Source organism: Cetorhinus maximus, chromosome 9, assembly GCF_964194155.1.
Source record: "Cetorhinus maximus chromosome 9, sCetMax3.hap1.1, whole genome shotgun sequence".
NCBI classification, from domain to species: domain Eukaryota; kingdom Metazoa; phylum Chordata; class Chondrichthyes; order Lamniformes; family Cetorhinidae; genus Cetorhinus; species Cetorhinus maximus.
Genome location: NC_135887.1, coordinates 126,308,453 through 126,335,108, shown reverse-complemented (window position 1 = coordinate 126,335,108; position 26,656 = coordinate 126,308,453). Strand labels below are relative to the sequence as shown.

The 26,656-nt window shown below is 44.7% G+C and overlaps 1 protein-coding gene across 3 annotated transcripts in view; it reads right to left on the bottom strand.

Annotated features, from left to right (window-relative positions):
- nav2a (neuron navigator 2a) overlaps positions 1–26,656 on the bottom strand; it is a 465,240-nt gene that overhangs the window by 128,005 nt on the left and 310,579 nt on the right. For 2 of the 3 annotated variants that reach the window (XM_078549510.1, XM_078549511.1), the window contains exons 13-15: positions 18,119–18,257; positions 13,564–13,849; positions 8,983–9,676 (exon numbers count right to left, since the gene is read on the bottom strand). In XM_078549510.1, coding sequence (XP_078405636.1) covers positions 8,983–9,676; positions 13,564–13,849; positions 18,119–18,257 — 1,119 coding nt within the window. The remainder of the gene's footprint in view (positions 1–8,982; positions 9,677–13,563; positions 13,850–18,118; positions 18,258–26,656) is intronic. The other variant, XM_078549512.1, reaches the window with a different exon arrangement.

Here is a 26,656-nt window from a genome sequence, read left to right as displayed (position 1 = left end):
GTGATGGGTGAGTGGCATGAGTTAGCACTAAGTTGACATAGGGGCTATAAAGGGATATGGGGTGGAGAGGGGTGCATAGATTGGCATGGAGTGTATGAGGAGTCATGGGAGTGGGCAGAGGAGCATAGGTGGGCATGGATGAGGCATTGGAATGTTTGTGAGGGGGGATGCTGATGAGGTCTGAGGGACACCGAGGCAGGCCTTCTGCCCAGCCCACCTCTACACTCATCCCGGGGTCGCCTGACCCGACTCCCAAAGCACCCCACCACCCCGGATCGAAAATCCCAACTTCCGGGGCACTTACTCATGGATCGGATTTGCAGAGCCGGGAAACGTCCCGACTCCGTGCTCCTGACCCGGGAGAGTGAATTCAGGCCTTTGGATTTCAAGAGAGTCCTGTTGACTAAGCATTGCGTTGACACAGTATCACCGCATTTGTTGTCAAATACAAGGATGGCCGGCTATGTGGTTTATCAACAAAATAAATCCACCAGTAAGCCAGGTTATTTTTAGTTTCTGAGCAGATATCCCTTTCTCTAAAAAAAGGCCAGCATTTTTATAGTGCCTTTCATGGCCTCAGGATGTCCTGAAGTGCTTTAGAGTCAATTAAGCACTTTTGAACTGTAATCGCTTTTGTAATGTAGGAAACGCAGCTGCCTATTTGTAAACCGTAAACTCCTTCAAACAGCAATGTGCGATTGGCCATAATCTGCCTTTTCGAACAGTGGTGTTTGCCATAGAAAGTTTAAGTAAATGTAACATGTCACCTGTAATTCATCTCAAACACGCGTTCAGCTGTAATTTGATGCACCTTCAATTCTGGCTTTCTTATTAAGCAACAAGTTTTTTTTAAAATTTATTGATTGCAATTGAAATAACTAAGATGACTAGCATTTTAAAGGTCAAACTCTGCATTATTTTTAAGTATTCAACAGCTACAGAGTGTGGGACATATTTCTTTGGCAATGTTTGGAGATTAAAGGCTGACATGAGCTAGGTACTGATAAAGTAACTGTTGGAAAAAGAAATACACGGGTGAAAAAAGGTCAGATTTCTAAAAAGGCGAAGTGAGAAAAGAAAACACAAGAAAGTAATTCAAATGGAGGGGAAAAAAAATATTTTGGGAGGAAGCACGCAAGTCTATGAAGCGAATGTGGTAAAATGAACAAAAGAAAGATAACTCGTAAAGAGATAGGATGATTGCCGACTGGAAGCGGATGACACATTGAACAAGATGGACAGATAGCTCACAAAAATGCATGCAGATTGACAGATAGTCTAAGCAAGTGCAAGATTTGAGTGGAACACAGGAGACAACTGTAATGAGTATAAGAGCTAGACAAAACAAATATAATGATTAATATCAACATTTAACAATTAAATACGTTTCTGGCATGCAACGACATCAGCTGCTAAAAAAAAACGGTGATTCGCAAACAGCTTATGCTATTAAATGCGGCAGAATTGAAAACAGGTGAGTCATTAAAAGTCAGTTTCATGATGACCATATTCAGGATCACTTTTACTCTCCAAATTATCTATTACCCCCAAGCTATTAATCATTTCACTGTTTTCCGTCAGGATTCCTTTCAAAATTCCAATGATTAGAATGGCCTGACACCTGTTTTTGTCGGTGTCACTGTTTAAACAATGAATCCTGGGAGTTGAATTAGACAATACATTGTTAACATGGAATGCTTCTAATTTGCCTATCTTAGGTCACTTCTCTCACACGCAATAGCTACTCCAAGCTTCCGATGATGTTAATTGTTCAGATAAATACTCCTTTTTTAAACCTCTTTCTAAACTGCTTGGCTTTTGACAGGTTTTTGGCAGTATTGATAGTGAGGCTATAGATTAGGTTTGTGTTCAATGAAGTGTGTGTTTGACGGGTGCTGTAAAAAAAAAAGCCTCATATCTTCAAGGCATCACCAACGTGTTCATAAACAAAATATCTAACTGTCAATATTTACAAAGAGACGCATTTTACTTGTTTCTCAGGGCACAGGTTAGAACATGGGCTTGGTAAAAATACATGCAAGACTGTGAAACTAACCAAGAAACCACTGTACAAAATATTGTTAGCTGGACTGCCAAAAATACATCCATGTTTCACTTGGTGAAACGAGCACCCCTTGGTGAATCCTCTCCATTTATAATGTGGCAAAGTTTAAGAAACAGGACTTGAGAAGAATTAATGGTGGCGGTGATGAATAAAAAAACTGCTACCTCTGCTTCTGTCCAATCTAACATCCCCACACAGCAGGCAAGCATAGAAACAATGAGGCACCTACCCACCCGATGAATGCTGGAGCAGAGCTTTCAGTGTTTTGACAGGTAAGGAGGCATCCTACAATATATCCTACAATATAAGCTAGCCAATACTTCCTGGGTCATGGTGCCACATTTTCCATGATATGGCAATTGATTTGGTATCCACATGGTGCAGCGGCCACAAGAGGCTTCAGAAGGGCTGCTGGAGAACAAGGCTGAGAAACCAACGAAGCATGCAAGGAACCGAAAGAGCTGCTTATCACAAGGCATTTTTTCATAGATTCCAGCAAGGACTCTGATCATTTCCAGTGCACCGCAATAAATCTTAATCCCTGTCATTTGTATGCTCGTCCAACATATCTGCCAGTTGGACCATTCATTTCGTCAGCTTCACGGACGCAGAAACTAGTTGGAAATGTTATAAATAGTATGCATTGATGATGTAGTAGGTCTCCGAAACTAATGCTGCTTCTCAGTGAAATTTTCATGGGAAGATGGAGAGAAAGTAAAATAATGTATGGGAAGACTTCATAATAGTTATAGTTGGTACAGTGCATAAATGGGAGATGAATTGGAGGTGCCCTCATGGTGAGGTTGTTGAATTTCTTGGACCGGGCAGCTGATCATGAATTTTGCCACTTCTCGCCATGTTTTACACCTCCCAGTCTTAAGGGATTGTATGGTCATGTTGTGGAAATCGAATGTTTCTGCAGCAAGACCTTCAAAGCTGGACACCTCAGCCAGCTTTCCAAGTATGAAATCTCTCCCACTTTATGAGCATGCACTCAGTCTCGGCCTCCACAGCATGCAAAATTCCCGAACCCAGGATAATGAAACAAAGAAACATTGGAACAGGAGTAGGCCATTCAGCCCCTCAAGCCTGTTCTGCCTTTCAATTACATCATGGCTGATCGGTCCCTTAAACCCATCTATCTTGGCTCAGTAACTGTTAATACCTTTGCCTCACAAAATTCTAACAATCTCAGTTTTGAAATTTTCGGTTAAGCCCCAGATTTTGGTGGGGGGGGGGGGGAGAAAATTCCAGATTTCTAATATCCTTTATGTCAAGAAGCACTTTCTGACATCAACCCCAAATGGCCTATCTTGAGTTTTAAGGCTATACCTTATTCTGTACTCTCCAAGCACAGGGAATAATTTCTCTCTTTCTACTCTATCAAATCCTTTAATCATCTTATATACCTCAATTAGATCCCCCCCCACCCCACCACCCCATATTTGAGGGAATGCAAGCCTAATCTATGCAACCTATCGTCATAATTTAGCCTGCTGAAGCATTCAAAATGGGCAGGTTCAAAGTTCTTGGGAGCTAGGTGCACGGGACCAGTATATCGCAGCCACGTCTGCCTTCTCATTTCAGTTCTGATCTCCCCTCAAGCTTTAAATTAGCTGAAAAACTGCAACATGGTGATAGCAGAGACATGCTCATATTTTCCACACATTTTTCCTTTTTTTGTTGAGCCAAGGATGCGGGGTCACGAATAACAATTTTTGTTGAGTCCATTGGAATGCATGCAGCACAGAAAGAGGGGAAAAAACCTACTCCATGGTGCCCTTGTAAGGTCACGACAAACGCAACTGCATAACCCACCTTCTGTGCTACAGACAAATTCCACTGTTTCCACTCAAAAAATCGAGAGAGTTTAAATTTGCAACATTTACATTTCAAACGACAGCTGAATCCGTCAAAGTTCCTGTTTCCCCCAGCAGCTGTAGGCAAAGTGTTAATACAGGTTTTCTCCTCATCAATCAGGAGTGTGCATTGGCACTGTTCAAAGGCCCTCATACCTACATGCACATCATTGGAATTCTGGCCAGATGTACAAATCATGAGTTCATCTGCAGAACTGCGCGCACCCTTTGGCAGCAGCTTCGTTCTCTGAACAAAACAGATGGAGGCCCAGACAGGTAAAGAGACAGCCATCTTCTTTAACAGATTGTATCAAATAGAACAGTGAATAAATTATTCACACCTCTGAGTGAGATGCAAGTCCAGTGTGCACTGGTTCCCAACTGTTTTAATTTTTCATTTTACATTTATGGTTGAAATGCAGTTTGCATTTCTTAATTAAAAGTTACTTAATTGCCAAATTACTAAGCAATAAGTTCTCATCATTTATTACATTGATGATTTGGGACTTGTTTAACTCATGATTGAACTTTGAGCGATGAGCAGTGGGGTCGAGTTTAAATGGAGCACTATCTTCAATGGAGTAAATAATTAGAACCCACGGGCGAAAGCGACTCTGATTTGCACTGCGCGGTAGCGGGTGGGTAAAAGGACGTTTTACCCGCTGGTCGTAGTGGCGGCTTTTCACACTGTATTGTCCCAAACCCACCACATTAATTACGCATTCCTGGGAAACACACTGTTTCTACGGCGGGTGGGCTCTCATTGGGCTCTCATTTACTCTCACCCCGCCGCTTCATCACGACGGGCGCCATGTTTAAAGTCGAGGCGTGCGCAAATCTTTCAGTGCTTCCAGCCCACGACTGCTGCAAAGAAGACATGGCCCTGAAAGGCAAAAAGACTACAGCCCCCAGGTTCAATGACCCGTCCCTCAAGCGCCTTTTCGACGCAGTGGAGGCTCACCGTGATGTCCTCTACCCCCGATCTGGCCACAGGTTGGGCAGCAACCTCACTAATTTGGCTTTGGAGGTCAATGCCAACGCCCTTCAAAAGAGGACAGCCACCCAGTGTGGCTAAAGGATGAATGGTCTCCTCCATTCCGCCAAGGTAATTCACTCTACTCCTCGCTCTCAACTCTCACACTCACAAATCCATTACACATCCACAGGGATCTCACACCTCAAGGGACAACACCACTAACTCTCACACACACCCTCACATCTCCATCGGGCTCATACTCTCTCGAGCTCAGGTCCCCAACCTCTCCATGGCTCCGCTCACCACACAAACATTCCATGCAGTGCCATGCGACCTGCTCACACTCTCGCCATCTGTTTTTATGCAGGAGAAGCCTACTCACATCAGCAGGGAGAGATCCCAGACTGGGGGTGGAGTGGCCCACATTAGGCCCTTCACCCGCTTTGAGGAGCGGGACATCGCGCTGACTGGTGAGGACATAGACAGCGGCTGCAGTGACGGTGAGGTTGGCAGCAAACACCCTTGTAAGGACCCTACACTACATCATCCCTCTCTCAACACAAATGTGAGTGCTCTCTCTCCTGCTTTTGACTCTGCTGCAATGCACTACTTATCTCTACTTCGATTCACAGGGAGCTCTGCCAAGTGACCGACACCCTCAGCCAGCCAGTCGCCCAGCTCCATCCATGTCCTCACCTCCAGCCAAAAGGACAACTCCTCCTTTGAACAACTGGAAATAAGCAGATCGGAAGACCGGCCACAATGCTTACCCACACCCTCCACCAGCACAGAGACACACACCTCGGTGGAACCTAGATTTAGAGCAGTCTTGGGTTCACAATCTGGTGGTCAAGGCACGGACACATACGAATTAGGAACAGGAATAGGCCACTCGGCCCCTTGAGTCTGCTCCGCCATTCCATAAGATCATGGCTGATCTGAATGTAGCCTCAACCTCACATTCCTGCGTACCCCCGATAACCTTTCACCCCCTTATTAATCAAGAATCTATCTAGCTCTGCCTTAAAAATATTCAAAGGCTCTGCTTCCACTGCCTTTTGAGGAAGAGAGTTCCAAAGGCTCACAACCCTCTGAGAGAAAAAATTTCCTCTCATCACTCTTAAATGACCGAGCCCTTATTTTTAAACAGTGACCCCTCGTTCTAGATTCTCCCACAAGAGGCAACATCCTCTCCATATTCACCCTGGCAAGACCACTCGGACTGCTGCAGTTCACTTTCAGTTGTCCATCTGAGCTGACCTGTGTCTCCGCCCACCCAATGATCACACTCCCATGCAGCATCTGATCTCGCCCACCACACTCTCGTTTCACTTTCGGTTCGGACAGCATGGTCTGGATTCCGTTTCTCGACAGCTCCCGCGTTTTCTCCCCTCCCTCAGTCAACCATTTCCTTTCCCCCATCACCGTTGAGCCCCCTGGCATCACATTCCACCTCCCCTCCGTGACCTGCCAGTCACAACCCTTTTCCTTTGGGAATGTCCAAGTGAATGTGCACATTCCCTTCCTTCCCGAAATTCCCACCCCCCTCCATATTCACCTCCTCCTTCCCACCCCCAGGGTCCATGCTTGCCTCCAAGCCCCCACCAACCACCCTCGCCATCCCTTCTGTCGCTACCGTCGAACCCTCACCTTCCCACCCTACTGCCTCACTCTGCCCTCAGTTATTCTCACCATTCTCTCATACCACTCCCACCCTCAGTTCGCTCCGCAGGAGGCAGTCATGGACCCATCAGACCCCTCATGGACACCCCCCACTCCGGACCCCTTCCAAACCCTTCACATTCCCACCCCACATCCCCCCCGGACTCCTCCTGTTTAGTCCCTCCCAGTTCCTGACTCCTTCAGACACCCTTACTTCTTTTGCCACCCTTAGTCCTTCCCCCCATCCCAACTCTTTCCTCCAGCCTTACCTCTTCCTCCAGCCTCACTTCTTCCTCTAGCCTTACTCTTTCTCCCTTCCCGACTCCCTCCGCCACCCCTACTCCCTCCCCTTTCCACACTCCTTCCTCCCCGCTCCCGGACTCCCCTGCCTCTCCGCACTCCTTCTTCTCCCCAGACTCCCTCCCCTCTCCACACTCCTTTCTCCCACTGGGCTCCTTCCCTTACAACTTCCACCCGCCCTCACACCTACCTCCTCAGTTGCCATCTTCTCCCCATTACCCCTCTCCCTCCCCTCTCAACTTCACCTCCCTGACACCTTCATTCCCCCCCTCGCAACGTCACCCCTCTGACACCTTCATTCCCAACCTCACCCACCCCCCCCACCACCGACACCTCTTCCGTTCTCAGTCAATCCTAGACCTTCCTCTCCCACCCCCATGACCATCACCCGTTGTGAGCATCAATGGTAACTTTACAACTTCTGTGCATTGCTTCGCTGCAGAGCTATGTCCATGAGAATCCACCCAGCATGCCATGGTCATTCCTCCCAGCATGCCATGGTCATTCCTCCCAGCATGCCATGGCCATTCCTCCCAGCATGCCATGGCCATTCCTCCCAGCATACCATGGCCATTCCTCCAAGGCCCCTTTGCTGTTGGGCTCCAGCATCTCCTGCTCCTCGGATGTCCGCAATGTGAACATGGCCCTGGCAGTCAGTCCCGACTTCTGCACGACACGCTTGTCAAGACGTGTTCTGCACGGGTGTGTTTTCCTGTCGATGTAGGAAGACGATCCAGTGGGGGGGACGGGATGAGTCTAGCGGGCTGGCCTTGTAAAGATATGCTGATGTATTACAATGAGGTTCCTGTAGCGGGCAACGTGGCCTGCAACGGCAGCCCACCAACGTCATGAAACCGATTTTTGGCCTTCTCGCCATATTGTCCGCTCACGCCACCAAACATGCCCGACGCCTGCGTGCACGGAAAATCCCGGCCTATTTCTTTCATTGCTTACAAACACACAGCCCATAGCAAAGTTTTAATTCAACTGAACTAGTAATCCAGGGGCATGGAGGAATACCCCAGAGACATGAGTTCAAATCCCACTGTGGCAGCTAGAAAAATTTAAGTTCAATTAATTAATAAATCTGGTATAAAAGGCTAGTCTCATTATTACTGATTGTGAAACTACTGGATAGTCACAAAGACATGTCTGGTTCACTGATGTCCTTCAGGGAAGGAAATCTGCCATCCTTATCTGGTCTGGCCTACATGTGACTCCAGACCCATAACAATGTGGTTGACTCTTCACTGCCCTCTGAAATGTCTTAGCTCGCCATTGTCTGCAGTTCACCACCACCTGCTCAAGGGCAATTGGGGATGGGCGATAAATCCTGGCATTGCTAGTGATGCTCACTTGCCAAGAACACATTTTTAAAAACTTTAATGAAATTTAAACCCACAGATGCTTCACATGCACATGAAAAAACATGAGGTTAATAGGACAATGGTAACAAAAAGTTGTATTTATAAAGCACCTTTATCATAGTAAAACATCTCAAGGCATTTCACAAGAGCGTGATCAAACAAGTTTGACAAGTCACGTAAGACAACATTAGGACAGTGTGCTATGAAGCACACCTTTAAACAAATATTCTTTTTAAAGATACCTGAACGTTAAATTTAAAATTTGACTCCTTCAAGATTGAGCTGCATATATAAAATGCACACCATTCTCAGAGAAGAATTCACTATTTGTAATGAAATCATAGCACAAATACAAAGAATGTGTTTGCAGTTTAGCTAGTTTAGTTAGGGGGGGGGCAATTGCCTCCAGTGTAGTGCATTTGCAGTGTCAATGTGTATGGCACGCTCTTAGGCCACGGTTTCCAAAATACGCATGCAGGGAAAGTTGCAAGTGTACACTGCAAGTCTAACTTATTCACATGCAAACACATTCTCAGGGATGAGCAGGAAATCTTGGCCTCTGAATTCGCCTTTTTGATCTCTGCATGAACTGTACTTGGTTAGAGCTCTGAAACAAATTCTCAGCATGAATGCACCAATGAACTTCTCAACAGACTAATCGAAATATGACTATTAACATGCAGCTACTAAAACTGGAAACCTTTGGCATTCACTGCTTACATTCACAGCTTATAACTATAAAATATTACTTGCCTGCGTAAGGTGGGGGAAGCTATGTCAGGATATTTGGATCCTTGTTGCCGGGTACTCTGAGAGCCGTTGGTTCCAATCTGTGATGGATTTGCTTTGACAGAGTTGGATGAAGTCACACTTTCTGTGTCAGACGATACTCCCTTCTCTTTGTCAGTCTGGTTAGGTAATGTAGGAACTGTGTTGCCCGAGGCTACCTTGGATGGCTCTCTCAGTTTAGAAATGGGAAGACCTGCCGATTTACTACTAATGTTGGAGTCTATGCTGCTAGTACTAGACCGATTTCCAGTTCCACGGCTGTTTGATTTACTGGGTCGAGGCAGGCTGCGGTATTGCAAGTTAGTGCGTGCATTTAGAATAAGATAATTCTCCTCAGTGCTCTGGGAGCCATCGACGCTGGCTTTCCTACCTGATGATCTACCTATAAGGCCTGATGACTTGGGGATTTTACCGAGAGTTGCAGAACCACTGGTAATAGTGGCGCCACTTGCTGTAATCATAGTGATTCCTCCTGAGGACCCTCCATGTTTCTTGAACCCAAAGGTGTTTGTTCCCCCAGTCGAACGCGAAGCACTAGAAGGAGGTTTCTTCCCTTCGTCCCCACTGCTGCGGCCTGCATCTGAAGGAGACCGATGGACATTTGTAGATTTAGGAGACAGTCTGCCCTTTTCTGACACCTTAGCATCATCGGTTTTTGCTACAAAAAAAACATAAAACCTCAACACAATGATAAATAAACGCTTCCAGATAATGCTCACGTTTTCTCCGAATTCAACTTTTTAACATTATTTTCATTTCCTCCAAATTCATCCATGTTGAATAACAAGGAAAGTTTTACACTGTCCTATTAGGTTTTTCCAGACGTGGCAAATATCTTTTCTTTGACAAAAATGTATCAAAAAAATGTACGGATTTGGCAATAAATTTACTGTTGTTGAATAGTGTCAGGGGATTGAGATATGAAGAGTTTTTGCCTTCTTTGCCTTGAGAAAAACAGAGCCTTAAACAGAGGAGGATGAGGGTAAGTTTCATTATAATAGAGCAAATGGAAGAAGCAGACCAAAAAGTTCCTTCAAACTAAACTACAATACACAAGTTCGAACCAGTTAAGGCCATAATTGGACTGAAATCAAGAACCTCTGGATACAAAGACTGATTAACACAAAGAATGAATGACTGAATGCAATGGTGAAAGCAAAAACCCTGGAATAATTCTAAAAAACAATTGGATCTTTCTGCTTGGATCAGCTAAGGTGACCATTGTTATTCCTATTTATCTTGTGATCTTATGATGAAACCAATACGTAGTTGCATTGTCTGCATCTAAGCTGTAAAAATGAGTGTAACCTTACTGAAAAATTGTGCCCATTTCATTTCAGGCATCAGTGGCATTCCAACTGCAAGACTTAGCAGCAGGAACTCCCGTTACTGTTCAACCCAGTTGGAGAATGCCCTGGGAAAAGGGAGAGTTGGGTGCAGTAATTAACAGTCAAGGGAACCAGGGCACCATGTGACTTCTTAGTTCTGAGAGATCTTAACTCTTAACATGATCAGGGGTTGTGGGTGGCATCAAGTTGAGTTTAGATTATCTCTGGATTTCCTGCCATGTCTTCCTTCATTGACCTAGGCTTAGGTTGACTGCAACAAACCAAGCCTCCTTAAAAACAAACCTAGCATCCAATCACAGCGTATGCTGTCGTTATCCTGGTTCACACTTTGTCCCACTTGCCATTAAACTTTTTCTCATTCATCTTTAACAGCTCATTTGCAGTTCTGATTCTAAATGTCTTTGGCTCAATATATAACTGTTTCTGTCCCAAGGACATCACACTGATGTTCCTCTTGAAGTTTCTCCACGGCCTCATCCTACCCTGTCTCCATAATTGTTTCCGTATCTATCCCCCATTCCAGAACGTTCTTTTCCCTTGCACTCTAACCTGCTATGCATTCCCTCCCCCTTTGTCTCAACATTAGTGACAGTGTCATCAATTGCCGTGGTCCTATTGTTTGGAATTCCCTGTAGAAACCTCTCTCTCTCCACCTCTGTAAACCTCCTAGAAACCCATGGCCCTGAAATTTACAGGTGTGGGAGGGAAGGTTTTGGAAATGGGATGGGGGGTGTGGGGTGAAGGGTCATGGTTGGGAAACCCAGAAGTTGTTGTGTTTTCCCGAACAACATGACGTTTTAGCATGATTTCTTTTTCCATGACCCCTGTATAAAAGCCAACCTGACTGGCAGGCTTCACTGCTTGCGAGACGAGGAAGGCCTGGATGCACAGTGTTTTGTCTGTCATCGTTTGTTCATATGTCAAAATCGCATGAGAAAAGATCTCTGGAGCTTGTCGGTCATTAAATCCATGTTTAGCAAAAGTAATGTTAAAAATGAAGTAAAATGTTTAGAAGTTAAAACAATTATAAAAGAAGATTAGTGTAGGTGGATTATCTTAAATTAAAATGAAAGTAAACTTAACCTTAAAATAATTAAAATGACAGGGAGTGAGGGAGAGAGAAAAACAATAGAAAAGGACCTGGTTTAAATAAGAAGTTCAATTTGGAAGGAGCAACATCACATGATGGGGTGAGAACATGGACTGAGAACTTTATTCTGTGTATTCCAAGAACATTTAGGGTGAGATTTTTCCATCTATTGGCTACGAATGATTGGAAAATATAGTACAATTTTAATGTCATGATTAATTTAATCTCAGCGATGCATTACCTTCCAAATTGTTGACACCTCATTAAATAATCACAGTACAACTAGCTAATTTTGAGGGGAAGAAGGAAATATTTTGCTACATTAATGCACAGTATGAGTTTCACAAATATTTTTGTCACTGCTAACATCATTTGCCAGTTTGGCCAAAGCAGCTGCTAATTTGTGCAAATGCACATGAGGAAAAATATTTCTGCTTTTCACTACGAGTTTTCAGCTGATGTTGCCATCAATACACTTTCCATTCACCTGCACTTAAAACACTTAGACCTCTAATTTTAAGCATGAACTCATCTGAAGCACTGATGGTGAGTGGAACAGATGACGAGTGGAACACCAGCTGGTTATTGTCCAAATGGATGACTTAGTCATGATCAGAAGAGTGGGGAGAGGCTGAACTTTGAGACTTAGGTGAGGGCTAGGGACAAACTAAAGTGCTGCCAGTGCTAAATAGATGTTTGCACATGTTATACAAGGATACCTGGCCATGTGAAATATGTTGCAGAAATCCCGTCAAAAAAGGGGCATTATAAGCAACTTCATTGTTTCACCAATAATCCACATCATCAAGAGGACTGGATCAAAGCCTTGATTGGATTGATATGAACCAAGTAAAGCTCTTTAAATCCAATACAATTCTGAATTAAGGAGATCTAACGCTGGCTGAGTAATAAGCTGAAAACTTGATTCAGCTCCAAGTTTTTATTTTGCCTTTCAGAAAGAAACATATCTGAATGAAGAATAGATCAGCTGAGAAGCAGCCTGCCGAACCCCACCATATCCAGACAATTGTGAACTGGTGCTTCAGTTCCAAGAACTCATCAGCAGTGAGATTCCATACAAAGATAGCTGTGGAAGGAGCTCCAAGGTGAGGGGAGAGAAAATTAGGAGTTGAGTTTAATGTCTGCTGCTTTTTCTCTTTATAGGCAGTGGCGCAAACAGAGTACATCAGATCCACTTTCAAAATTCTGCACACATTTTCTGTGGAACACCCACTGTGCGAAATGTTGGCTAAGAAAATGATGGGATTTTGCATACACAATTGAGTCTTGTCCCCATATGAACAGCTGTGCCATCTCGGACAGCAGTCTGAGCAACAAAGTGATAAATCATTAAAAGGTATTTATGTTTTCCATCATGCTGTTTCTGTGTTTCTCTTAGTTTTAATTTCTACTGCCAGAATTTCCTCTACCTATGCCCAGGTTGCACACCAAAGCATGCAAGTCAGCTATGGAAATAAACCTGAAATTTTCAAGTGTTTTAGAATATCAATAAATCAGCAAAGCCTGTCCCCAAACTGTAGCCCCTCTTCAGCTGAGATCTGAAACTCACATCCATTACTTTGACACCTCTTCCATTTCTTAAAAGTCGAACAGAGGTTTTGTGTTTGAGAGCACAGATCACTGAATCAAATGAACTCCAATCACTGCAACAAATGGCCAGTCAGCCACTGAGAAAATACTCTATTGGACAGTAAATACAAATGACTCAATAGGAGTTACCTTCTCTTGAAGGTCTGCTAAGATTTTTTTTAACTAGCGTTCTAACAGAATTATCAGCAGTCTCCTCCTCTCTTCCCCATCCAATCCCAGATTAAAATGCACTAAAGCAAGACTTCATCTAACTAAATCATCGAGTGCTGTTGATGAGAAAATATAATGTGCGGATTTAGATTTTAGAACTTTTGAAAAGTGCGATGGGGTGAGACTTGCTCAATGTTATCTTGATCAGCTATTTCAAAGCAGACCTAGCCATCTCCCAACAACACAGAACTGAAGTGAGCAGCAGCCTTTGAATGCCTCCCGGGGGTAGGCAGAAGAGATCACTTCTAATTTTCTTTTGAAAATTAAATGGCTAATTGTCCTTACCTGCTCCATGTACTTTAAGTGTGTTTGTAGATGCTTTAGCCCTTGGTGTGGTGACGCCAACCTGTGCTGTCATCCCTCGACGCCAGGACCCTGTCTGGGAAATGACTGTGGTCTTCTTATTTGAGCTGCTTTTCTCGGACTCATCAGAAACATCCGATGGGTTTCGCCTCCATTTCGAGCTAGAATCCATCTTTATTCCGCTGTCTGATCCACCGTCTGACCTCTTTATCTCTTCACCAGACCAAGTGGAGTTTCTTTCTGAATGCTTCTCTGCATCTGTCTGAGGCTGGACAAACAACAAGCCATTACTTTCAAATAACATGGTCTTTCTACTTTATATCACAAGTGTGGACAGCTAGTCTACATGGATTAAAAATAAATGTTTTTGGTGTTGGTTTCCCAACTTTAAAAAGATGTTTAACTGCCGTGCATCCTCTCGTTGTCCACGACGGTTAGAAGTGGTACATAAATTCTCATCTGCGGCACAAACAGGATTTAGAATCAGGAACTGTGAAATATGTGGTTAGTACTCAGGTTTGCATCTTTCATTCCTTACTTACGCACCTGTTCTGGAGCATGTCTATGTTAAAATATCCCCTGCACGCACTTTCTGAGCAGATTTTGAGAAGCGACAACTTACTTGAGATATACTAACAGAGATTTCTTCCATACCAGAACCTGTACATTTAGTTTGCATGAGCAATTGAAGGGATGACAAAAGTAGTGAGACGTTCAAAGGCAATGCTTTGCCAAACTGAAGATCAAAGATTCTCAATGCAAACAAATCCAGCAATGTACTAGACTAGTGAACATCTCCGGCCATCTTCTCCAGTTCACAATTTTTAAAACATGTTTTGATCAGCATCATTTTTATATAGAACTCCAATCTTCCACATTTTCACTTACACACCACCAAATATTGTTAATTGAAAGTTTCTGGATCTATGCTACCAGCCCAAATGATAGTAGTTACACTGTCAAGTTGTGCCATAAACCCTCTATTGCAGTAATCAGTCACATAAATGCATCTTTACTGAGGTGAATATATATGCAATGTCACAACTGCTGTTCCTTTTACAAGTTCGTGACCTTTTGTCTCTCGGTTATTACATCTTAGCACCCTAAAATACAGAATAATACTGGACACAATGCCAGCAAGTTGCTTCATCTCCCCTTCCAAACTCTTTCGAGTTATCAACAGTCACAACTCTTTCGAGTACAATCACAGTTCTTGGTTTTCCAGGAGTGGGACATGAACCCACAACCCTCTGATTCAAAGGCGAGGGTGCTATTAACTGAGCCACAGCTCCCTTCCAATATGCTCTCATCATTCCTCCTTAACAAGCAACACCTGTTGCTAAGGCATCACTTCACTACCCTGCTCAAGCATTCATTCTTGATGTGTAAGCCTGCAGAGCATCAGTGAGCTATTTGTCCTCGCAGATTATCCCAACATAATGCAAATTACTTTTGCCTGGAAAGTACACATGACCGGATAGTAGTCATGAGCAGGATCCCTGTGTAATTGGTCAAGGAAGCTGAACTCCCACTCCCAAGCCAGCTGGGCTTGATTAAAATCACCTTTCTCTGTGTTTCGATGTCAAGGACCATCAACAGAAAGTAAAGTTTGTCCTTTTTCATTAATGGTGTTGGGATTTCGCCAAAATTCCTACTCTAGAACTGCAATTAAGACAATCCCTTTAACTCAAAGGCACATAGTTATGCATATTGTTTTGTGAAAACAGCAGCCTGAAATGTGTGTTACTACCTAAATCTACATACAATGCCTGTAGTTGCTAATTCACCTCATTTATTTTTGAAAACAATAATTACTTTCTTATAAATATAAAAGCTTTCCATTTGAATTATTTAATATGGATGCAACCTGGATTATAAAACATGCATTTTCCGAAAATAGTTTATTCAGAGATTTTTTTTTATCCTCACTGCACAAAAACTACTTTTTTTCTGAATCTCTGTTGTGTCGGGTGTTTTGCTTTGAAAATAACCTGGCAGATTTAAATTGTGACAGAGATTCTACTGATTGTGCAAAGTCATTTTATCCCACTACAAGAAAGAAATTATCCAATGATGTGAATCGTGCAATATCATTATGAGCAAAGTGAGAACTTAGTGCTAAAAAATGGAAATGTTAGATCATTTTAATCAAATGACTGAATTGAGAGGCATAGGCTGTAATTGAGAACAGTCATCCTAAGCGAGCTTTTAACAGGTGGGGATGCCACACACAGTCCAACAGATTAGGTGAGGAATAGTGCATCTCATATGCGGGATAGAAGGGCAAATAGGCTATTTTAAAGAACAATCCAGGGGTCCGACGATACAGTATTCTTTAAAAAAAAAATTCATGCAATTCATTATTACACAGAAAGCAAAGGTGAACTCCAAACCAAAGTTTTTATAATTCAAACTAATTATTAACTACAATGGCTGTTGTAACCAGCAACATGGGTGGTATTGCATCTGCTTCCTTCAGGCAACCTTAAATAAGATAGAACCGCTACATTACAAATATCCATTGTGATACAGTGTATCAGCAAATGTTATAAATACTTATTCCAACTGTTATGACAGCTCAAATGCATAGCATATTTAAAGCCAAAAGCTGGAAAGTGACTGGTTTCAATCAAACAAGCAATTTTCAAAGTATAGTAACTCATTCCACTTTAGGGCAGAGTTCATTTGTTATAAACTGGTTTATAATTGACCACATCCATTATTTGCTTCCTACTTGTTTAGACCAATATTAAATAACTAGTAATTCTTTCTGAAATTTCCATCTGTTAAACAAGGAACAGTCATTCATGGTGAGGACTTCTCTCTGAAACGATTCACACCACCTTGTCCAGCTCTGTCTTCTACATTAAAAGTGGGTGTAAATATGCGCCTGTGCTTCCAGGAACCCTTTGACATGGGGCAGGGTGGTGGGGGGGGGAAACTCAAAGGCCAGGCTCCCTAGCAGCATCTGATTTGTAGAATCCTATGCCATGCATAATTGCAAGGAGAAAAAATGGGTGTGAATTTTATATAAAAACATACCTCTCAGGACTTGACTTGAATTTGCCTTTGTAACTTAAATGGACAACTCTACAGTGTCCACTTTTCAACATATTGTTGCCACACAATATGGCTAATCAGCATGAGGAGAGTGGTGTTTCGATGTTGTCATTGCAAACACAGGCACAATGGGTGAACTTCAGAAAGCACGCACATATACAAACTGTAATTCGTATTCAGAAACATGAATGTGAGAACTCCAGGGGCAGTACAAGGTCAGATGTCATAAGCACCTGACTGTTTTGGAGAATTCATGAGGTAGAAAAGGACAGCTCCAGGCTTCTGCAATGTTTGAGATATGAAACTAACATGTTCATAACAGGATGATCATGGGTTAGATTTGTGCTGAGTTAGTACAGTAGCTGCAAAGCAAGGGAATAACAGGTCACTTTGTTTCCTGTACAAGATGGGAGTGGAGGGGTGAGGGGAACGGGCGCTGAGATGCCACGTTCCTGCTGGAAAGTGTAGTGTGAACACTGGACGAGAGCAAGAATGGGCCATACAACAATGTCCTTCTGCCACAGCCTGAATTCACACCCTCGGGGCTCAGGCATGGCAACCAGTTATTCTCACACAGGGGAGAATTTTCTCCCCATTGGGCGGGCCGGTCGGGAGCGGGCGTGGAGCCGATTGCCATCCGTGATAGGCTGCGCGCCACCAGTTTACGTGGGCGGGCCAATGAAGGCCCGCTCAGTGTGACAAGCGCCCGGTAAGCGCTCAGTGCTACCTGTGTGGGTGGGGGGGGGGGGGGGGGGGGGGGGGGGGAGAGTTGGGGCCTGCGCTCCTTCACCCGTGGATGAGGCTTCATGAAATATGTGAAGGCTGCTTGGGCTCTTCACCTGCCCGCCAACCTGAAGGTTGGACAGGCAGCCCTGTCAATTTCTGTCACAGGCCTTTGACAGGTTCGGCGGGTGCGCCGCTGACTCCGGTGAACGCACACTTAACAGGAGATCGGAATGACGCGTGGTGACTTCGGGATGCCTGATGTCACCGCGCGTCATTTTATGCGTCAGCGTGTGGGGCCCACCCCCGCATGCTGAAGAGAAAATTCTCCCCATAGTGTCACTAGCAAACAGCAGAGCACTTTGTTGAGATTGTAAGACTGATTTTTTTTTATTCTTAGTCTTCAATGAGGTCTGCCCAAGAGAGACCAGCTTCCTGAGTTCTTGACCAAGGAATGTGTAAATGTATAAAAGGGGGAACTTTTAAAATAATTTAAATAAACCAATTCTTCCTATCATCTTTAAAATGAATCTTCAAAGAATAAATAAATGAGTTATGAAGGTTCAACATGTGACACGCAAAATGAGATCATTTCTTGAACATCTGTACCAGGATCTTGACCTTTGCCATCACTGAATAATACCGTAAATATTCATTAAAGAAATTGTTCACTTCTATGCATGTGAAAAGTTACAAGCCCTCAAATCCACAGGGATGGATTTGACCGGCCCATCATTCCCAAATGACATTTTACCTGGCTATCTGGGTTTTTGCGAGAGGTGGCTGGTGTGTTGGCATACGAGCTGATGGAAGAACTTGTATTGATGTCGTCGGTGCTGAGGTTGTCTATTGTGTCGCTAATCCCACTGCTGACGGAACTGCTGTCATCCCAACTAAAGAGGAAAACAAACACACACCAATTAGCACCAACATGTTCGGCAAACAGCTTCAAACAAAACAGACACCTCCCAGCCATTGTCTTCCATCATCACTGTTTCCCACACTGGGTGGCTCAGAAAAACTTGGATGTGGACAAAATGAAGGGCGCACCAGGCTGACAAGTAATCCTACCAGTCAGCTCCATATGTCAATTGAGAAAACGTTCTGTGTCGTCATTACATCTTGAAACACAAGTAAATCATTTATTCAAATATTTCCCACCTTGTAACATATTTGCTGGTTTCTAGAGTCAATTTATTCAAAGGAAGGGATCTCACCTACATTAAGTGAACAGCAGAAAACTGCTTTGTGCAATATCTGCACATTTCGGTGAATTGTTGCATCTCCAGGCCTGTAAAGCAAGCGGCTCTTCAATGAGAATGAGGACACAAGGCAGTATTTTGAGAAACCATTTAAGATCCTGATTTTTCTAAATACTGCTCAATTGCCTAGCGCATGGGTGAACCAATGTTCAGTGCCATGGGGTGGCGAATGTAGTGTTGCTTCCTCTAATTCTGCTCCCTGGAATGAGAGGTGATCTCACATAACCTTCTTTGGGAGCTTGACCGGGTAGAAACTGAGAGCCTGTTTCCCCTGCCTAGGGAATCTAGAACTAGGGCCAATGTCTTAGGAAAAGGGGGTTGGCCACTTAGCACTGAAATGTGGGGGCATTTCTTCCCACGGAAGGTCGTGGGTCTTTGGAATTTTTAAACCATAGAGAACTGTGGATGTGCAGTTGTTGAGTATATTCAGGATTGGGATTGATATAATTTTGGACACTATGGGAATTGAGGGGTATGGGGAATAGGCTGGAAAAGTGCAGGCGATGCAGAAGTTCAGGCATGATCTTACCACACGGCAGAACCGGCTCGAAGGGCTATATGACCGACTCCTGCTAAAGCTGAGCTGAAGGGACCAAGAATGGGGCAAGAGGCATTCAGCAAGGAGGTTTCCAAAAAGCCAACTCAGCCAGTCATCATAAGTGGATCATCTGTGTTTATGAGTTTTGCTTTCAAGACCCAAAAGAACAAAATGAAGAACATATTTATAATTTAATTCTTGTTGAAGACTGCCACTAAAGTTATTAACTGCACGGCCCAAGTAGAAATCCCTGGTCAACTCCACTCCGACACTTCAATTCTGGACAAGCCCTGAATCTTTACCTCCAGTTACTGGTGTTGAAATTTGCGCCCGTTAATTACAATGACAGATGGCTGAAGAATGCTAGGAAATCGCAAACATTAGTTAAGATTCCAAAAGACACATGCAAAAAAGTTGGCCACTACAGTGTTGAACATTCACATCCACCGATTTCCTCTGGGCACATCTCCACAAGCTGTGGTTTTTAAACAGGAAATCTTCCGTTACCTCACGGACACAAGTCAATATCAGCTGCACCGGACTGTGTGTCCAGTTTTTGCACCTGCAGCCGGCAGTGCAAAGTAAGGTCCCAAGAGTTTCAGGAAATCACACGTCAGCAGAGTCACTGGATAACAACCAGGCGTCCACCCACTTTTCTTTGAATAACTACAAAAGCTGCAATTTCACATCACATTTTACATGAACGTGCACACCAGCTGTGCACATTATTTTGGAATGATTGAGCAAATATAATGATTACCTATTATAATAAGCAATACATGCGCACTCCCCATCCATTGGTGTTTCACCTTTTGACCTGAAATAGAGCTCAGAATCTTGCCAGCAGGCTGTACTTCGAAGACATATTTTAATACATAAAGAACATAAAGTAGGAGCAAAGGTTTTGACCGGCACTCCAGCGCAGTACTGAGGGAGTGCTACACCGTTGGAGGTGCTGTCTTTTTGATGAGACATTAAACAGAGGCTGTAACTGCTCTCTGAGGTGGGTGCCATGCACTACTGGATGAAGGGCAGGGGTAGTCTCCTGGGGCAGAATTTTACGTTCCAAGGGTGGGCATGGCATGCGCCCAACCCGAATGGGTGTAAAATCGCGCATGGTGGTGTCGGGCGAGCGTCCTGACATCATCGCGCACTCACATGATATTTCACTCGGTGGGCGCGCACGGCAGTTGCAAGCGCGCCCGCCGACAATTAAGCAGCTAATTAAGCCCAATAACGGCGCAATTGTCTGCAATTTTTCATGACCCATCCAACCTTACAGCTGGCGGACAGGCGAATTGGCCAGGTGGCCTTTACATTTTTGATGAAACCTCATCCAAGGGTGGGATGAAATCTTCGTTAGGAAATAAAATAAAAGGAAATATCTGGGAACAGCATTTTTATGAGGTATGCTTTTTTTTTGCAGCTTTTTAACACCTTTATTTCATTATTTGCAGGTCTGCAGCTCCCTGAGGCAGATGTCTGCCTTCAGCGGTGCCGTTGTTGCCTGCACTCTTCCCACCCCCAACCCAGAAGCGCTGAGCTCTCCAGCGTGTGTTTCACACTGGCTGGCTGTTAATTGGTCAATTTTGAAGGTGGTGAGGGTGGGGGATTCAGAGATAATGCCATTGAATATCAAGGGGAGGTGATTAGACACTCTTGGTGGAAATAGTCACTGCCTAGCACTTGTGTGGTGTGAACATTATTTGCCACTTAATAGGCGAACTTGAATGTTGCCCAGGTTTTACTGCATCGGACATGGTGGCTTCAGTATGGGAGGAATTGTGAATGGTGCTCAACATTGTGCAATCATCAGTGAACATGCCCACTTCTGACCTTATGATAAAGGGTAGGTCACTGATGAAACAGCTGGAGATGTTTGCGCCGAGGACACTACCCTGAGGAACTCCTTCAGCAATGTCCTGGCCTCCATTGACCACAACTATCTTCCCTTATGTTTCGTATGACTCCAACCAGTGGAGGGTTCACCCCTTCATTTCCATTGGCTTCAATTTTGGAAGGACTCCTTTATGCTAAACTCTGTCAAGTGCTGTCTTGATGTCAAGGAATTCAGCTCTTATGTCCATGTTTGGACCAACACAGTAAAGAAATCTGGAGCCTGTTGCCACTGAGGTTTGGCTGAGAGCCCAGACATCTATTAGAATAATCGAACACCTGCTCCCCAGAGGAAACATTGTTTGATTGACAACTCAGGCTCAGATCTCTGCAGTCAATTTCACAATGTTTGTTGACATAACTTAAGTGGTTTCAAGTGTTCACAGTTTGTAGTTTTTCGAAGTTCAAAGGGCCTGGATGATTGACACTTTTATTAGCTTACTATCCAGACTTTTTTTCCATAGGAGAAAGTGGTTACAATTTTTCAAATTTTTTTTTTTTACATATACCACTTTACATTGTGGTGTTCATTGGTTCGAGAAGGTCTACAGTGGGTCAATGGCCATGTAAGTGTCAGAGCCTGACAAAAGGGGCATGAGAGGCCTAAGGGAGTTGGTGGAAAGGCAGCGTCTGACATGGGGGCATGAGGGGCCTGAGGGCATGGATGGAAGGACAGAGCTTGGCATTGGGGACATAAGGGTTGGGTGGAAGGGCAGAGCTTGGCAATGGGGGCATGAAGTGCAATTTACTTTTTAAAAGGTCCCCTCATGCACACTAGAGTTCACAACTCTTCTAAGGGGCCATGAACCACAACTCTTTAGAAACTTTGCCTGACTCCAAGAAAATTGTGGGGGAGTAGGAGACACCTATCTCCACAATATAGCTGGCCAAGTCGGGAGTGCTGGGTGCAGGCTTCTGACAGGAAGCAGCCTGCACCCTATAGAGGAACTCGTGAAAATTGCACAGCCCGGAAATGGGGCGTGGAATCCCGGAATCGGGAGCAACCCGTCATTTTTAAAGCGTTTCCAAGTCAACCCAACTTGGTGAAAATCCAGGCCATTAACTGTGTTTCTTGCCCCGTTGTTGCCTGACCCGCTGAGTGTTTCCAGCATTTTCTGTTTTTATTTCAGAGTTTCTGCACCTGCGGTATTTCGCTTTTGGCTTCATAAAAATTTGTTTCCAAACTTACCGCATCTTGATGTGTTCAACTCAAACCTGGTAGAACGAACTGAAGGCCCATCTTTACATGGTGTGACTAATGTGTTTTTTTTTGGACAAACATTTAAAGTTGTGCGCCGCCTACATAGGTAAGATCGGTTTACTCACAGTTGTAAAACGGCTTCAGAGGTTTTTTTTTGTTTCTTTCAAGTTACAGTTCCAATGAATTATTCTGGCATAGTGGCTACACAATGGAGAGACTAAATTCACTGCTTGGCAGTTTTGAGCACTGAACTGGCAATCAAGAACCATTCCTCAACATTAGCAACCTCACTCCCCAAACATGAAAAGGCTGATGTAATGGAGCTACAATGCCTTTGAAATATTATCATGAGAACCACAGTTCCTCAAAAGATTTTTTATTGTGTGATATATTTGAAAGCAGAAACCCTTAAAAGGAATTATATCTAAAGGAATTTTGGACCCACAAGAATTAAGTAGTTTTAACGCTTAAACTCATAGATTTTTTTTTTGAAGAACATAATCTGTTCAGTTTTCTTCGAAGCAGAGAAGGACACAATACCGGTGGGGGGAAGGGGCAGTAATGAGCCTGGCCATCTGTGGAGAAAGCAATGTTAAAGTTGTAAAAAACTTCTTCTGTTAAATTCTACCCCTGTTTTTGATCTGCCTGCCCATTTAGTGGCGGGTAGGCAGCATACCCACCTTGCCTCTGTAGCCAGGAGGTGTTAAGGGCTGCCATAGAATCATAGGGCAGAAGTTACATCCTGCGGATGAGCACGTGCCCGACCCGACTGTGCGTGAAATCGAGCATCCCGACGTCATCGAGCACTCGTGCGATATTTCGCTCGGCGGGCGCGCGCTAAATTTGGAAGCGCGCCCGCCGACAATTAAGAGGGCAATTAAGCCCGTTAACAGCGCAACTGTCTCCGATTTTTCGTGGCCCGTCCAACCTTATGGTTGGCAGGCGGGCAGATCGGCCAGGCAGCCTTTACATATTTCATCAAACCTCATCCAAGGGGGGGATGAAATCTCCATTATGAAATAAAATAAAAACAAATATCCGTGGACAGAATTTTTACGAGGTACATTTTCAGGAGCTTGATCGTGATACATGGACATTTTTTTTGCAGCTTTTTAAACCTTTATTTCATTGTTTGAAGGTCTGCAGCTCCCCGAGGCAGCGGTCTGCCTTCAGGGAGCTCCCTCGCAGCGCTCGCCCGCGCCCACAGTGGCGGTCATTGCCTGCCTTCTTCCCGCCCCCACCCCAGCAGCGCTGAGCTTTTCAGCGCGCGTTTCACGCTGGCTGGACACTAATTGGCCAGCCAGTGTGAAATTGTGGTCTGGGGCCGATCGTGGTCAGTGGTCTGTTTCCTGGCCGCTCTCGGACCCGTCGATCGCGCCTGACCGCCAAAGGTAAAATTCAGGTCATAGAATAATATGGCAGGGATGCCACCATTTAGCCCATCGGAGTCTCCGTTGTCCTGATGTGATGAATTTTCCCTCTATTCTGTAGGAAGCTGCAGTGGCCTCCACTTGGCACTTGTCCATTCATAGAAGTTAGACTGGAAAGCAAGCAGGGCACAGTGAACCTACAAAACAAAAATAAAAATAAAAATACCTGGAAAAACTCAGCAGGTCTGACAGCATCTGCGGAGAGGAACACAGTTAACGTTTCGAGTCCGTATGACTCTTCAACAGAACTAAGGGGGGGTGGGACAAGTAGAGCTGGATAGAGGGCCAGTGATAGGTGGAGATTGCCAAAAGATGTCATAGACAAAAGGACAAAGAGGTGTTGAAGGTGGTGATATTATCTAAGGAATGTGCGAATTAAGGGTAGAAAGTTCCTCTGACATGTCTTCCTTCTTCCTTAACCGAGGTTTTCCACCCTCGGTGGTTGACAGGGACCTCAACCATGTCCGGCCCATCTCCCGTGCATCCGCCCTCACACCTTCCTCTCCCTCCCAGAAACATGATAGGGTCCCCCTTGTCCTCACTTATCACCCCACCGGCCTCCGCATTCAAAGGATCATCCTCCGCCATTCCCCTCTACTCCAGCATGATGCCACCACCAAACACATCTTCCCTTCACCCCCACTGGCGGCATTCCGCAGGGATCGTTCCCTCCGGGACACCCTGGTCCACTCCTCCATCACCCCCTACACCTCAACCCCCTCCCACGGCACCTTCCTATGCAACCGCAGAAGGTGCAACACCTGCCCCTTTACTTCCCCTCTTCTCACCGTCCAAGGGCCCAAACACTCCTTTCAAGTGAAGCAGCATTTCACTTGCACTTCCCTCAATTTAGTCTACTGCATTCGTTGCTCCCAATGCAGTTTCCTCTACATTGGAGAGACCAAACGCAGACTGGGTGATTGCTTTGCAGAACACCTTCAGTCTGTCCGCAAGCATGACCCAGACCTCCCTATTGCTTGCCATTTCAACACTGCACCCTGCTCTCATGCCCACATGTCTGTCCTTGGCCTGCTGCATTGTTCCAGTGAAGCTCAATGCAAACTGGAGGAACAGCACCTCATCTTCCGACTAGGCACTTGACAGCCTTCCGGACTGAATATCGAGTTCAATTTTAGATCATGAACTCTCTCCTTCATCCCCACCCCCTTTCCGATCCCCTCCTTTTTTTCCCAATAATTTATATAGATTTTTCTTTTCCCGCCTATTTCCATTATTTTTAAATGTATTTCCATCCATTGTTTTATCTCTACCTTTTAGCCTATTTCGATTCCTTCACCCCACCCCCACTAGGACTATCTGTACCTTGCTTGTCCTCTTTTCTACCCTTAATTAGCACATTCCTTAGATAATATCAGCACCTTCAACACCTCTTTGTCCTTTTGTCTATGACATCTTTTGGCTATCTCCACCTATCACTAGCCCTCTATCCAGCTCTACTTGTCCCACCCCCCTTAAACCAGCTTATATTTCACCTCTCTTCTATTTTTACTTAGTTCTGTTGAAGAGTCACACGGACTCAAAACGTTAACTGTGCTCCTCTCCGCACATGCTGCCAGACCTGCTGAGCTTTTCCAGATATTTTTATTTTTGTTTTGGATTTTCAGCATCCGCAGTTTTTTTGCTTTTATCACAGTGAACCTTCACTCTTCACCGCTTGGTTCTGTGCCAGGCTGTGTGCCATTGTGCCGTCAGGAGTTTTAAGGATTTGTGTAATTTCTTCTCCTCTTTCCTCCCCTCAATCCAGCACGCAGTGACTCCTACAGGAATATAATTCTATCTACTTCACCAGTCCTCTAGTGCTTTGAACACTTAGTCATTTTCCCACATGTGAGACGAATCAGGATCTTAGCAGGACATGGGCCTGGATTTTACAGGGTGCTGATGGGCCCTGTACACTGCTCAGAGGTTGGGGGCAACCCAGCCTCAGGCAGGCATGGAAGCCCCGACTATATTTTATGTTCCTCAGGCAATTAATTGCCTGCCGTCAGGGTTTTCATCCCGTTAAGGAACAAAAGTTTTGTCCTTTCGAGGGATGTGGTCCCGCCTCCAAGAGCTGCCAGGCAATTGGAGTTGCCTGTAGCTCTTCAGTCCCAGCACTGACACTGGGAGATGTGGCTGCTGCTGGGAATGCAGCCAGGCAGGACCAGCCACAACGGAGGGGGCCCTGGAACAAGCGCAAGTCCCGTTGGGATAGCCAGGGCGAATCATCAGACAAGCCCCAGCAAGATGGGAGGGGTGCGGGTCAGTCGTGAGGCTGGGGTTTGTGGGGGGGATGGGGAAAGGAGGAGGCCTGTCAATGGGGACGGACCCCCATGGGCCACAGGGTGCCTGACCAGGAGTCCCACTCTCTCCCACTTTGGGGAAGAGTCCCATAAGTAGCCAATTAATTGGCCTAAAAGCTGCATGGCCATCGGGCATCTTCCCCGTTGTCCGTAAAACGTCAACGGTGGCGGAAAGGACACAGCATCCCGCATCCCACCCGCTTCTATCCACCCCCTGCCTCCCTGCATGTTCCCTGGGGTCCATAAAATCCCAACATTCTATCAGGAGGGCATTACAGCTAAGCCATGTTCCCCGTGCATACAATCTGCACCATCTTCCTCACCCTCGCTTTCCTCGTTGCTTAACCTAGCAGTGATGAATAGATCAAATCCGTGACCTGCCAGTCAGTATGGTTCAGTTTATGCCCCAAGAATAAAAGTTTATACTACCATTTTATTAAGATGCAACAGATATATAGGTAACACTGTAATGGATGGGTGGGTGACTCTTTTCAGGTAACCAACAATTCTCCACATTTCGGCAGAGAAGTGTTTAGCATTTCCCGGCAAGGATTATGGCTGAGGTGAACAAGGTGAATCTTTACAACCACACTTGAATATGAGCTGGCTAAAAGTGTACAAGTTGTGTGAAAAACAAACAAGGGCCTCATTATGCTTAACTC